Source organism: Ailuropoda melanoleuca, chromosome 12 (assembly GCF_002007445.2).
Source record: "Ailuropoda melanoleuca isolate Jingjing chromosome 12, ASM200744v2, whole genome shotgun sequence".
NCBI lineage: Eukaryota > Metazoa > Chordata > Mammalia > Carnivora > Ursidae > Ailuropoda > Ailuropoda melanoleuca.
Window position 1 is genome coordinate 64,124,974 of NC_048229.1, and position 13,768 is coordinate 64,138,741.

The 13,768-nt window shown below is 49.8% G+C and overlaps 1 protein-coding gene across 5 annotated transcripts in view; it reads left to right on the forward strand.

Annotated features, from left to right (window-relative positions):
• PRMT7 (protein arginine methyltransferase 7) overlaps positions 1–12,321 on the forward strand; it is a 45,825-nt gene extending 33,504 nt beyond the window's left edge. For 4 of the 5 annotated variants that reach the window (XM_002923210.4, XM_034639564.1, XM_019803775.2 and 1 more), the window contains 10 exons: positions 1,948–2,075; positions 2,447–2,582; positions 3,546–3,629; positions 4,188–4,235; positions 4,882–4,971; positions 8,800–8,961; positions 10,074–10,148; positions 10,956–11,116; positions 11,804–11,900; positions 12,094–12,321. In XM_002923210.4, the coding sequence (XP_002923256.2) occupies positions 1,948–2,075; positions 2,447–2,582; positions 3,546–3,629; positions 4,188–4,235; positions 4,882–4,971; positions 8,800–8,961; positions 10,074–10,148; positions 10,956–11,116; positions 11,804–11,900; positions 12,094–12,270 (1,158 nt within the window). In that variant the 3' untranslated portion in view covers positions 12,271–12,321. The remainder of the gene's footprint in view (positions 1–1,947; positions 2,076–2,446; positions 2,583–3,545; positions 3,630–4,187; positions 4,236–4,881; positions 4,972–8,799; positions 8,962–10,073; positions 10,149–10,955; positions 11,117–11,803; positions 11,901–12,093) is intronic. The other variant, XM_034639565.1, reaches the window with a different exon arrangement.
• The last annotated feature ends 1,447 nt before the right edge of the window (positions 12,322–13,768 follow it).

Below are 13,768 nucleotides of genomic sequence, written 5' to 3' on the forward strand. Positions count from 1 at the left end.
CTTTGGTGCAAAATGGTGGTTTATTAAAGCACGGGAACAGGACCCACGGGCAGAAAGAGCTGCTGCCCTGGGTTGTGAGGGGTGCCTGATTTATACTATGGGGTTGGGGGAGGTAAGGAAAAAGGGAGGTTTTCAAAAGGATTTTTGTATGTTAAAGAAGATTCACAGGATACCGGAGGCTTTGCCATTGTTGCGTTAAGTTGTTTTTTTTCCTCTTAGGTAGGCATTAACATGAGGATAGTTGGGAACTTCCTGGATTCCTGGAAGTATCTGTCTATGGCCTGCAGGTTATAAAGATGTTTTATTTATATTACCTCCTGGAAGCTACGTTACTGATAGCTTTGTTCTTGTAAACTGCTAAGACATTTGTAAACTGAGGGAGACTCAAGTCTTGCAGGATTGTGGTCTCTATAAGTTAACTATCTTTTTTTTCCCTTAAGGGCAGCCAGTAGTGCCTGAGGAATGTCGCCTACATCCTATGGGGGGGGAGAGGGGTTGCGGGGGTGTCAGTTTCTGCTTTGTCCTCAGCTTGCCTTCTGTTCCTTCACATTACTGTTTACTTATTCTATAGTGTGTCTAGTTACATTGTCATTTTCTAACACTTAGCTATTTTAGATACCTGGGAATGTCGTTCTCCTGCCTTTAGGTTAAATTCAAATCTGGTAGGGCAGAATGCATTCCTGAGAAGTGGGGCTGGTGTCAGCTTGGTTTGCATCTGCACTCAGTGGTGCCTGGGAGTCTCCCAGGGACCAAGTTTTTCTTAGTTCCTGCTGATGACAGAGAATGAGCACACACTTGTCTCATAAGAATTGAGCCAGGCATCCACTTTTTAGGACAGTTCTTTTTTAAAAAGAGGCTTAAAGATTACGAGAGTAATAAACCTTGTGTAAAACAAAAACGAGTCCAGTGTCACTTGGGGTCCTGTCACTGCAAAGAACTCCCCTTTTGATCTCTTGCCACATGCGTGAGTATTGTCGGTGCTGATTTCTGTGTTTTCATGCTGTACTAGTGTTCAGTCACCATCTTTAGTGTCTGCTGATACTGTCAATCTAGAAGGACTTGTAGATCCATTTCTGAGCTGCTGGACATTTGGGTCGGTGCCAGTTGTTGCTAGTCTAAATGTGAGGTAAGGGTGGTTATGTGAGTATAGCTTTTTCTCTTTGTTTTTTCTTAGCAAAGAATCCTGTATGCGGGGCTTGTAGTGTCAAAAAGGATGAACACAGCTTAATAAAAGTTGACTCTGGATCATCGTAAACCATGTTTCACAATTTAGAGTATTCGAGACCTGAGTTGAGATCAAGAGTTGGAGGCTTAACCAACTGAGCCACCCAGGCACCCCTAAAAACTATTTAATTCAGAAGAATAAACAGAACAAGACCTTTCTATACTATTTTCCCAACTTTTTATTTTGATAAATTCTAAATCCACAGAAAAAATGGAAATAAACTCTGATATGCCCTTTACTTAAATTTTCCCAAATTTCCCAGTTGTTAACATTTGCTATGTTTGCTTTCTCTCTCATCACCATCTTCCCTCTCTCCTTCCCTTCTTCATTGCCCGTACACACACACACACACACACACACACACACACACACACACACACACGAGGTGAGGTTGGAGGCAGGCACATGTACACATGCATGCACATGGTACAGAGGTCGGAGTCTCCTGTCCTGAACCCCTCTTGAAGACTGCTACCCTGGGCTGCATTGTACCCTCCGAAAGCCAGGAGCATTCCAGCAAGGTTTCCAGCCATTAGCCTCTCTGACTTGAGAATTTTCTTTATTTCTTTGGCAAGAGTAGGTAGGCATCTCTTAGATGTAGAGAGTAGTCCACAGCATGGTCTCCCTGCAGGTGGGTTTTGGGCTTGGATTTTGACTCCTGGATTAGAAACATTGCTCCTTTTGCAGCTTGGAGACAGCTGATTCTCTGTTCCCTGTTTCAGTGGCGGGACCACTGGATGCAGTGTGTGTACTTCCTGCCACAAGAAGAGCCTGTTGTCCAAGGCTTAAGCCTCTGCCTGGTAGCCCACCATGACGACTATTGTGTATGGTACAGCCTCCAGAGGACCAGGTATGCCCCGAGTCTTGGGGAGTGGGGGTGGGCCATGCCCTGGGCCAGTGACACTGCATTTATGTAAGTTCCCCTTATAAACCTTGTGGAGGCACAAGTGGGCAGGTTTGCGACAGAACAGAATAAAGTTAGAATAAAAGTTTTGTGACTGGATGTGCTAGCGCCCATTGTTGTACACTCAGAAGAGACTGCCCCAGTTGTGGGGCCCCCATTTGGAAGAGACCTAGATGAGAAGTCTTGAATTGGGCGGCCCTCTAACCTGTAATGCCTATTTACAAGCCTTTTCCTAGACTCATGCCCTCTAGTGGATGTGTGTGTGCCTAGCAGGTCATGCTCATCATGTGTGTGTCTCTGTTCATTTCCTGGCCTAGCCCTGAAAAGAATGGGAGAGTCTCCCCAGCACGCCCCGTGTGTGACTGCCAAGCTCACCTGCTCTGGAACCGGCCTCGGTTTGGAGAGATCAACGATCAGGGCAGAACTGATCAATACGTCCAGGCCCTGAGGACGGTCAGTGTCTAGCCCCTTCGGTGGTTGTAGGCAAGTTTGTCCCATGGGCCCCAGCTCATTGCTTGCTTATTGTTCGTTGGTTTTGATTTCTGTGCTCCGTGGTCTTCGAGTGGCTTCTGGGTGGGCCCTCAGGTGGTGAGTCAGGGAGCACGTTACTGGACTTTCTGAGGGCTGTTCTCTGCTCTCCTGTGAGAGCCTCTGTCTCTGCCTGGGAGCCTTACCCTGGCCCCTGCCTTAGTTCTTCTAAACATGTTGCCTTTGTGGTCACTAGCAGTCCCTGCGGGTGATCCCAGTGGATTCAGCCACCCCATCCTTCCTTTCATCTGCCTCCTTTCTAAAATTTTCTAAAATGTGAATCTGGTTATATAATTCTCCTGCCTAAAAACCTTTGCTCAGGGGTATCTCAGGCCAGGACCACACACAGGGGTGTCTCTTGGACCTCTTGGAGTTGTATGCAGAAATATGTGTGCACATATGCAAATGCATGCATTTTTGCAGAAGGGAAGATCCCAACTATCTTCAGTTTCTCTCACAGGGATCTGGGACCTGTAAAGTAATCCCTGCCTTTGGGGAGTCTCTGGACAGGCCCGCTGTCTGCGCTGTTACCCCAGAGGGAACAGTCTTGTCGTAGACTGGGAGGTGGGTTCCAGCAAGTGGGGCAGGTCTTCAGCTGGGCCTTCTAGGAGAGCTTGAGGAGTCTTTCCTGGCAGTGAGGTCTGGTGGGGGGAGGTGGGTGAGGCGGCTATGTTGGAGGGGGCGGGGACTGCGTGCTGCCTGGAAGGCCAGCGTGACTGTGGGGACACAAGAAGATCCAGCTGGGTGTTGAGGGTGTAGAATCAGATTGAAGGATCACAGAGTGAGTTGGTGGGGTCAGGAGAAGGGAGGTATTTCCATTAGTGTGCCAGCAAGAATTTCTTAATCTGCTGTAAGAAAGCCTGTGTTGAGGTGGCTCTTCTCCCGCAGGTGCTGAAGCCCGACAGTGTGTGCCTGTGCGTCAGTGACGGCAGTCTGCTCTCCTTGCTGGCCCATCACCTTGGGGCAGAGCAGGTACTGGACACGTGCCGTTCTGCCAGCTTCCTGAAGGCGGCTCTTGAGTTCGAATGTTACATGGTCTGGGAACACAATTATGTGACTCAAGCTCTTTGCAAGCACAGCTGCCATAGATGTGGGGGCTTTGGGGTTCGCCTCCGTGTGCAGGCAGGAGTCAGGCCGTAGCTATTCCCATAGAGCTGCAGCTCTGGTATCTGAGGCTGCACCTTGCTAGAGTCAGTGTAGAAAGAGGGGGTGCAGGGGCGCCTGGGTGGCTCAGTCAGGTAAATGTCTGTCTTTGGCTCCGGTCATGATCCCAGGGTTAGGAGATAGAGCCCTGTGTGGGGCTCCGTGCTCAGCATGGAGTCTGCTTCTCCCCCGCCCCACCCCAATAAATAAAGTCTTTGTGGGGGAGAAAAAAGAAAAGAGGTGCTGCTGTCCCTGTGGGTAATGAGCATGGGTAGACTTGGTTAGGTGGTACCTTCTGCCTTGGAATGATCTTGTTGGTGTTTAATCTTTAATTTCTTTTTCTGTCAAGTGAATCTCCTACAACTAAGGGCATGGTATTCTCTTTAGGTATTTACAGTAGAGAGCTCAGCAGCTTCGCACAGACTGATGAAAAAAGTAAGTGGTAATTGTTGTTACCGAAATAACGAGGGGACCGGCTGGGGGCCTGCCTTTCTGCGTCTGGGACTGATTGCTTTGATGCTGTGTTGGCACTAAGGGAGCTAGTGAGAGCCCCTCCATCTTGAGAGCTGGCTCAGAAATCTTCTTGGGCTGTCACTGGATAGCAGCAAACATTCAGACTCTGCTTTGTTTTTTATGGCTTTTCTCCTCACTTCACATAAAACTAACAAAACTAAAATTTTTGCAGTGATACAACTGAATTTATGATTTGTTTCTGCGACCCAGTGCCTAGGGAGTCACTGCTCATAAGCTGGCGTGACTGGTTGGTTCTGTGACAGTATTTCTCCCGCTGGCCAGTGATTGGTTTTGATTTCTTCCTCTCTGAAGGCAACTCCCAGAACTACAAGCCTATTGCTGAGTCCTGCTCATATACCTGCAAGAGAAATTTCTTTTGCTGTTATAGCATTTTGCTAGTGATCTCATCCTTGGTGCACAGGATGCCCCTGGAGGAGAGATTTTCACAAAGCAGATAAAAGTCGTCCTCCAGAATTATTTGGCCAGAAAACTGCAAACGGACAAGGCAACTTTAAGATGTCTTCTTTCCTGTACAGAAACAATACTTTCATTTTTTTCTCTTGTTTAGATTTTCAAGGCTAATCACTTGGAAGATAAAATTAATATAATAGAGAAACGGCCTGAATCGTTAACATCTGCAGACTTGGAGGGTAAAAAGGTGAGTGGTGAGGGCTCTGTGTGTCTGCATGGGCAGCATTGTGCCGGCCTGAGCGCCTGCTTCTCTCCTCGGGCTGCATGGTGGCTCCCACACCTGACGCAGCTGCCCTTTGGGCGAAGCGAGGCGGGGCAGAGAGGCCTGGCGTGCAGGTTCTTGCGCGGCTCTGAACTCTAGCTCATCTCGGCTCCTTCTGAGGGAGGTCCAAGTGGCTCTGTTGGGGATGTGTCCTCTCTGCATTCCCCTTCACAGCACTCCAGCTCTGTTTGCTCCTGTGCTTTGGTTCGCTTTTCTGCTTACTTCCTGCCACTGCTGCAGTTGATCTTCTAATCTTCTGTCCCCTATAGTTGGTCTTCTGACCACCCCCAGCCTGCCCCGTGGGCCTCTGAAATTACTCCCACCCTTTAGTGACCTGAGAAACTAAACACAGTCTTCCCACACATTTCCTCTCACCAGCCTCCTGGACCCTTATGACACAGAGGCCTTCTTTTTTTTTTTTTTTTTTTTAAAGTTTTTTTTTNGACAGAGATAGAGACAGCCAGCGAGAGAGGGAGCACAAGCAGGGGGAGTGGGAGAGGAAGAAGCAGGCTCATAGCAGAGGAGTGATGTGGGGCTCGATCCCATAACGCGGGATCACGCCCTGAGCCGAAGGCAGACGCTTAACCGCTGTGCCACCCAGGCGCCCCACACAGAGGCCTTCTTAACACATTTTGTTTTAGGTCCTTAAGAGACTGCTTTTTTTAGGGGCATCTGGGTGGCTGGTTTCGGCAAAGGTCGTGATCCTCAGGGTCATGGGGTCGAGTCCCGCCCTCTTGGAGAATCCTTAAGGTTCTGTCTCTCCTTCTGCCTCTCCTGCTGCTCATGCTCTCGCTCTCTCTCGCTCTCAAAATCTTTAAAGAAGGAGAGAGAGACTGCTTTTTCCAGGTTTTTATCTTTCTAGCTGCTCTTTCTCAGCTTCTCATGGGTTTCTGTTCCTTCACTCAGTCCTTCCCGTAGCAATGTTTCTTGATGCTTTCTCCTTGTCTGTTCTCTCCCCTCCCTCTGTGTCTCCTCTCTGGTGATCAAGTCCTTTCCCCATAAGGGAATCTTTGGCCGCCAAAGCTGGGTCAGCAAATCTCTTATGTCCAAGTGCCAACTGGGTAGCTTCCCTTACATATGGCACAGGCCCTTCAAGCTGGAATCGATCGTCTTTCTTTGCCAACTTTTTTTTTTTTTAACAGCTTTACTGAGAATTGACATACCATAAAATTAACCCATTTCAAATGTGCAATTCCATGATTTTTAGTAAATTTGAAAAGTTGTACAACTATCGCACATTCTTGTTTTTGAGCATTTCCATCACCTAGCCCCTAGCCTCAGGCAAGCACCGGTCTGGTTTCTGTCTTTAAATTTGTCTTTTCTGGGCATTTCATATAAGTGGAATAACACAATATGTGGTCTTTAGTGTTGGGCTTCTTTCACTCACTGGTCATGCCTTCGAGGTTCATCCGTGTTGTCGAATATGCTGGGACTTTGTTCCTTTTTAATGCTGAATAGTATGCCGTGCTGCGTTTTGTTTCTTCAGTCCCCTGTTGTGGATATTTTGGATTGTTTCAGAAACCATTTTTGGCCTTTAAAATAATGCTGCTGTGAACATTTCTTTTTCTTTTTTTTTTTAGTTTTAGGAGGGAAATGATGCAGCTAGATCTTTTAGTTTAAATGCTTTTAAAATTTTTATTTATTCAAGTAATCTCTGTGCCCAGCGTGGGGCTCCAAATCATGACGCCGAGATCAAGAGCCCCATGCCCTTCTGACCGAGCCAGCCAGGCGCCCCACTGCTGCTGTGAGCATTGATACATGTGTTTGTGAGGATGTATGTTTTTAATTCTCTTAGATGCGTAGGCTTGGAATTGCTGGGTACTGCCACACTGTTGTCCAAAGCAGCTGTGCCATTTTACATCCCCACTAGTAACATGTATGAAAGTTCCAGTTTTTCTGTATCTTTATCAATACTTTGTACTGTCATTTTTATTATGGTCATTTTAGTGGGTGTGTAGTGATGTCTCATAGTTTTGATTTGTATATGACTAATGATGTTGAACACCTTTCCATGTGCTCCTTAGCTGTTCTTTGTCTAGTCTGGTGACATAGCTATTCTTTTGTGCATTTTTCCCCTCGTGCCTTTTTTTTTTTTAGGAGTGTTTTTGAGATATAATTCACATATCGTACAATTCACCCACTTAAAATGTGAAATACAGTGGTTTAGTATATTCATAAGGTCATACAATCATCACTACAATTTGAGAACATTTTCATCACGTGAAATGAAACCCTGTGCGCATTAGCAGTCACTTCCCATTTGCCCCCATCCTCCCAGCCTCCAGGCAACACCCAGTCTACTTTTTGTCCAGGGATTTTTAGATTCTGGACATTTCACAAAAATGGAATTATATATGTATGGTCTATTTGTGACTGGCTACTTTCAAGGTTCATCCACGTTGTAGCGTAAATCAGTACTACATTTCTTTTTACTGCTGAAGAATATTCCATGCCGTGGATAGACCACGGACACTTGGGTTGTTTCTACTTTTTGGCTGCTATGAATGCCGCTGTCTGAACATTCAGTACAAGTTGTACTTTTTTTTGCCCTCTCATAGATGAGGGTTAAAAAAATACTCCGGTTCTGTAAACCACTGATAGTGGCACACTGGCGAGCCTCCAGGTCACTAGAGTGGTGACTAGAAGGGATGAGACTAGGCATTCTTGCCTTGTTCCAGTGTTGCAGGGCCAGCTCTTTCTTTCTTCAGTGTTTCCTTGTGCATCATCCTTACCTCAGCTGGATACCCAGATGGCACCTCAGACCGGCCCCTGCCTTGATGCCCATCTGCTGGGGCCCACCCCTGGGTGCCCTTTTTCCTCAGCATCTGCCACATCTCCCCGTCCTTCCTTCTGTGCAGTACCTGCTCCTTGCTTGGACCATTGCAGTACTCAGCCAAGTCCTCTCCTGTGCTCATGCTCCCTGTGGGTGGTATCTCCACATGCTTCATGATTGTCAGAGGGCTCTTTCTAAAACACATTCCTTCTCATTTTGAACCCCTGATGAAAGCACTTAGAGATCCCCTCTTACCTCCAGGAAAGAGTCCAGTCCCCTTGACCTGTCATCAGCTGCCTAGACTGCCTTGCTCCTCTCCATTTCTGTGGCTTCACCCTTTACCAGTTCTATCCTGTTTGCTCATGTAACAAGCTCCTGAAGGGCCTTGCTCTCACTCCGGTGCCTTTGCCCTTGCATCCCTCCGTTAGAATCCTCTGTCCTCTGCTTTTCTGACTCCTAGTCATGCGTTTGTTCATTTACTCAGCAAACATTTACTGACCATCTGCTCAGGGCCAGGTACTTTGCAGGGTGCTGGGGATACTGTGCTGCCAGTGTCCCCACTTCCGTGGTGCTGAAAACCTAGTGAGGAAACCTGCTAGAGGAGCACTGATAACAGTTTGTCATGATAAGCTATGAGTGGGGATCTACCTACAGGTAGATGCTGTTCCCTCTGGGGTCCCTCCACATATCCCTTCCTCACCTCTATTTGTCAGAGCTTACTGCGCTGTACAAGGATGGCCCCAGCCCTGTCTGTTCCCTCTTCCCCTCTGCGCTCCTGAGGGCAGGGCTCATGTCTGCTTCTCATCTTTGTGTCCTTCAGGGCAAGTGCAGACCTGGCATGCTTGTTGGTGACTGACTGAGTGAACGAGTGAGTGAATGCCGTTTTATTTCCATGCTTCCCACAAAACTTTGTAACCTGCCTTCGCTCTTTAGCTGGATCATTCTGACGCCTTGGTCCTGCCTCTTGCCCTGATTGCCAGGTCTCTCTCCTCCTGGGCGAGCCGTTCTTCGCCACCAGCCTGCTGCCGTGGCACAACCTGTACTTCTGGTACGTGCGGACCGCCGTGGACCAGCATCTGGGGCCTGGCGCTGTGGTGCTGCCTCAGGTTGCCTCGCTGCACGCTGTGGTCGTGGAGTTCAGGGTAGGCCACCCTGACATTGTTGCAGAAGGGGTGGGAGGCGGGGGGCCTTGTGTTCTTGCAGAGACCTTGGGTGCAGATGGAACAGTGTGAGTCCTGACGATAGGAGTCTGTGCGTTTCTGTATCAGCTCACTGCAGGGTTGAATGGAAAAGGCTTGCCTTTGTACAAGTGCGATAATCTGGCATACGAAATGGAAGTGGCTGTGTGTTGTCATTTTACAGTTATCCCTTATCAGAATAATTAAAAAATATAAATGAAGAGTTTCAGAAGACATGCTGTGTGGCTTGCTCTGCTCTTACTAAGAGCTGATGCTCCAGTTGTTAAAAGCATTTTGAGATGGAAAGTCAGCTTCTTTATGCAAGAAAAAATTGAAAAGCTTCATTTTAATGTTCTCATCAAAGCAGAACCAATCACAAAGTGGTTTTGGGAAAGACGTTTCTTCTGAAAGGATTTTGAAATGCTTTCAACCTGAGAAGTAGAGTGAACCTCCTTTGATATTTCTTTGATAAGAGCAGCAGCATCCATTGGCAGCTCAGTGGCTCTGTCACTTATTTTCTGGGCATTTCTTCCGTGTTGTTGATTTACCTGATGAGATTCCACAGGAGTCCTGGCTTTCATGGCCTGGGAGGGATTGTGGGAACGACTCTCATTCCCAGGCATATATCCTGGAAATGGGACACAGAATTGGTTGGCCTGCGTGCACTTCTGGTCCCTTCCATTGTCCTCGTTTTCTGTTCATAGATGCAGAGCCTCAGGAACTAGTTAATAGATTTCTTCCCAAAGAAACCCCATCCCAGCGGCTCTGGCTGATTGCCCCCTGTAGGAGTGGACTTGGGCTCATGTGAGACTTGGGCAGATTTGAATGACCACCCTGAATCCTTGATATTTCTGAGCCCCTTCAAGTTTGGAGTCTCTTCCAAGTGTGTGGGAGCAGCAAGGTGTGCCTCAGTTTGGGGCTGGGGCACCCCCAGCCCGGCTTCACTGATCCTTCTTGAGCACTTGTCACCATGCTTCCGTGTCTCTGGGTGGGTGTGGATGCCAGTGTGCTGTCCTACAGAACCTTTGATGTCCATCCCCAGCTGGGTGTCGACAAGGGCTGTGCCTTCCTCACAGGACCTGTGGCGGATCCGGAGTCCCTGTGGTGACTGCGAAGGCTTTGATGTGCACATCATGGATGACATGATTAAGGTAGTTGGGGCCACGGTTCCTCCCTGCAGTGTCCCACTCACCCACTCCGTGTGGCCACAGCATCCTGCCCCTCCCACTTTACACAGTGCAAGTGAACCTGTAGATCCTGAGTCTGGCCCAGTTTCTTACCCCACCCATCACCCCTGCCCCTTGGGCTGCACCTTGCGCCCCCTCACTGCTTGGCTTTATACATTCTCTTTGCCACCAACTCTTGGGTCACCTTCAGTCAGCAGCCTGGAGAACACCTGTGGGGAAGCTTCCCTGCCCAGCCCCGTTCTCAGCTGGAGGCTAGTGTCCCCAGGCACTGTGACTCTTGTCTCCCTCTAGACTGGTACCCTCATGTCTGGTGACCTGGCTGCTATAGTGCTCAGGAAGGGTCACTGAATGGGCAAGTGTCCAAGTGCCAGATGTTTGGTTTTTTTAAGTTTTCTTAACCAGTGCAGATATTTGGTCCTCAGAGTAGCTCATGTGACGGGGCACTGTCATCTCATTTTAATAGAGAGATAATGAGGCTTAGGTGAAGTGACTCACTGAGGAGACACTTTTGCACAGCAGCAGGGAATGGAGAAGGCAGCTGGTCTAATCCAGGTGCCTGTGGTCTTTCTGTGAGGACCCGCTGCCCCAGGAACCTACTGCAGCAGTTACTCTGAGGGACCTGGGCCAAGGAGGTGAAGGGCCACGGACCTAGACCATGGAGAGTGGACATGAGCCCCTTTTCCCTAGACTGTCAGCTCTGTGTCTATTTCTGCGCACACACACACACCCACACACACACACCCACACACACCCACCCCTTAACCTTCTCAGCGTGCCCTGGACTTCAGGGAGAGCAAGGAGGCCGAGCCCCACCCGCTGTGGGAGTACCCATGCCGACGCTTGTCTGAGCCCCAGCAGATCCTGACCTTTGATTTTCGGCACCCGGTCCCCCTGCACCCGCTCCGTGCTGAGGGCTCCATTGAGCTAAGGAGGTGAGAACAGCTTCCAGGGTGCAACAAGTGGGGGAAGAGAGGGTAGGGGCCTGCTTTCTCTCTAGTTATTGCCCAGGTGGATCAGCCCTTACTTTGGCTGCTTTCATGTGGGTGGGATCATCTCCTTGTCTGGGCCTTGCCCTTCCTGGTTCAAAGTGGCCCTGAGTCTGTAGCAGGTCCCCACAGCCCCTGGGTGTGTGCAGGTCGAGAGGGAGAACCAGCGTGGGCTTTGCACAGCCCCCCACATCTGCCGCTCCCTTTGAGCTCAGCGTCATGATGATCAGAGGTGTAGAGAAACGTGATTTTTTGGTTGCTATAGTTACTCATTGGGCCATTTTCCCTGAACTCTGCTGGGAATGAAAGGTTAAGAATTGGTAAGGGCTGCTCATTGTGAGGCACAGTTGGGCCATCCAGCTCCAGCTCCCTTCATTGCTTCCGTGAGGACACACCCTGGCCCCATGGTTCCTCTAAGTGATTGGCCAGGCTGCAGGGAGCAAGTGGGGCTCTGGGTTGTTCTTTTTGCTCAGCGTTTTACCAAGTGGCCTTTAGCCAGGTGGTATTAGCAGTCTCCGGACTGGGCAGGAAGGAAAGATCAGAGATTTCTGGAAGGCAGAGGGAAGCTATGGCTCTGCCTGCCTATCTCTTGCGTGGCTGTTTCTCTTTGGCCCAACATCCCCCCACCCCCAGGCCTGGGAGGAGCCACGGGGCCGTCCTGTGGATGGAATACCACCTGACCCCGGACAGCACTGTCAGCACCGGCCTCCTGAAGCCTGCAGAGGACAAGGTAGTGTTTTGTGTGTGAGTCCCAGAGCAGACCAGCCCCGAGAACTGGCACTGCTCTGGGTGTCCCTGGCACAGGCGGCCCCGGGTCACCTGGCCCTGAACAGCAGCTTTTTGCTGCGAGTCGCCCGGGCTGGAGCTGACCAGGAGGGGGTCTGGTGCCAGGAGCCCTCACTGCCTTCTTGTTGCTCCTATAGGGAGACTGCTGCTGGAACCCGCACTGCAAGCAGGCCGTGTACTTCTTCACCACCCCGGACTGCAGGACGCCACGGGGCAGCCCTCGGGCCGTCAGCTACACCGTGGAGTTCCACCCCCACACCGGAGATGTCACCATGGATTTCACGCTCTCAGACACTGTGGAGGACGGGTGTTGACCCTCACTTGTTGAGAAATAAAGTGGCCCGAGGGCTCTGGGCTCTAAATGGCGTGAAGGCCCTTCTCTTTTCAGGGCCCAGTTAGACCTCTGGGCTCAGAGGAGCCCTCTTCCCTGTTGCGTTTTTGCACCTCCCGTTCCTCGCTTCGGGTATGAGGGGCAGCACAAGCTGCTGACTGAATTTGGAGCCTTGGAGGGGCCAGGGACCCCCTGCTGTGGTTCTGAAGTGCTCAGAAAACTCTCACGTGGCAGTGTCTCTGTGCTGGGAGCTGGCCGGGCCGGGCGGGTTGTGTGCTCTCAGCTCTGCAGAGCTGGGGTGGATGTGCTGTCCCTGCAGGAGCTAGCCTGGCCTCTACTTGGGAACTCTGGGTCCCTCCTGTCTGGCTCCAGCTGGGAGGGGCTTCTAGAGGCAGAAATGCTGACTTGTGGCTAGGTCCTGGGCCTGAAGGACCTTGGCAGGGCCGTCCTCATGTGTTGGGTGACGTTACCCAGATATATCCATAAGTGTCTGGCCTTGGTGTGCCGCATCCGCAGGTGGCTGAGGCTTGACACCTGGACATCAGGCTGATGCTCAGAGGATAGGGAATAGGTGGTCTCAAAGCATTTCCTGAGATGTCGACCCAGGAAACCAGCCATCAGGAGGAGGAGCCAGGAGGTAAAGCCTTTTCCTGTGTGACCCCATTCTAGCAGAAGGACCTGCCGCCACCTTGGAGGCCTGGGGCAGATGGGCACGATTTTGCCACCCCACCCCAGCCTGGTCCTTGCTTTGCTGGGGAAGACCAGAGAGTCCTGAGGAGGACCCAGCCTTGCTTCTCCCCACTCAGGGTGCCTTTCGTTCCCAGAGGGAACAAGAAGATAGTAGGAGCCCAGGTGGCCTGGTTTTCTGGCAGTTTAGGGCAGACTTAGCCTGTTCCCATGCTGCGGAGGGGAGGCAGGAAAGGTGGGCCCCCCACAGCCTGGCCCCCGCTTGTCCCTCAAATAAGAGAACGCCAGCCTTGAGCCTCACAGTTTTATTTTCTTATTATCCATCCTTCCGTTCAGCACCAATAAAGGGAAAAAACACCTCTCTTTTCAAAATATTTTATCAAGTGTAAAGATTGTTTTTCTTCTAGGGAAGAATCGTCTGGATATATATTTGATAATATTTTTACCAAAACCTTAGGTGTGCTTACCATATAAAACCCCTAATGTCCCATGAGGATACAATACAGAAAAAAATACAGAAATTAAAAAATTGGTTTTTTTTCTTTTTTAAAACAGTATTTCTAAATCTCAGCAAGTTAATACAATAGTTAAAAAGCATCAAGGTTAATATTCATACTTAAAACTCAAGGTGGTTTGGACAAATGGAAATGACCATTTCCTTCCGAAGCTGACCCCTGCCTCCTGGCTTCTCTGGAGGAGGCTGGGCCTGGGGCAGGCATGGGGCCTTGGGTGGGGATTTGGATGACCCCTGTGTCCACCCCTCCTAGGCCTAGATGCCACAGAATCTGAGATCC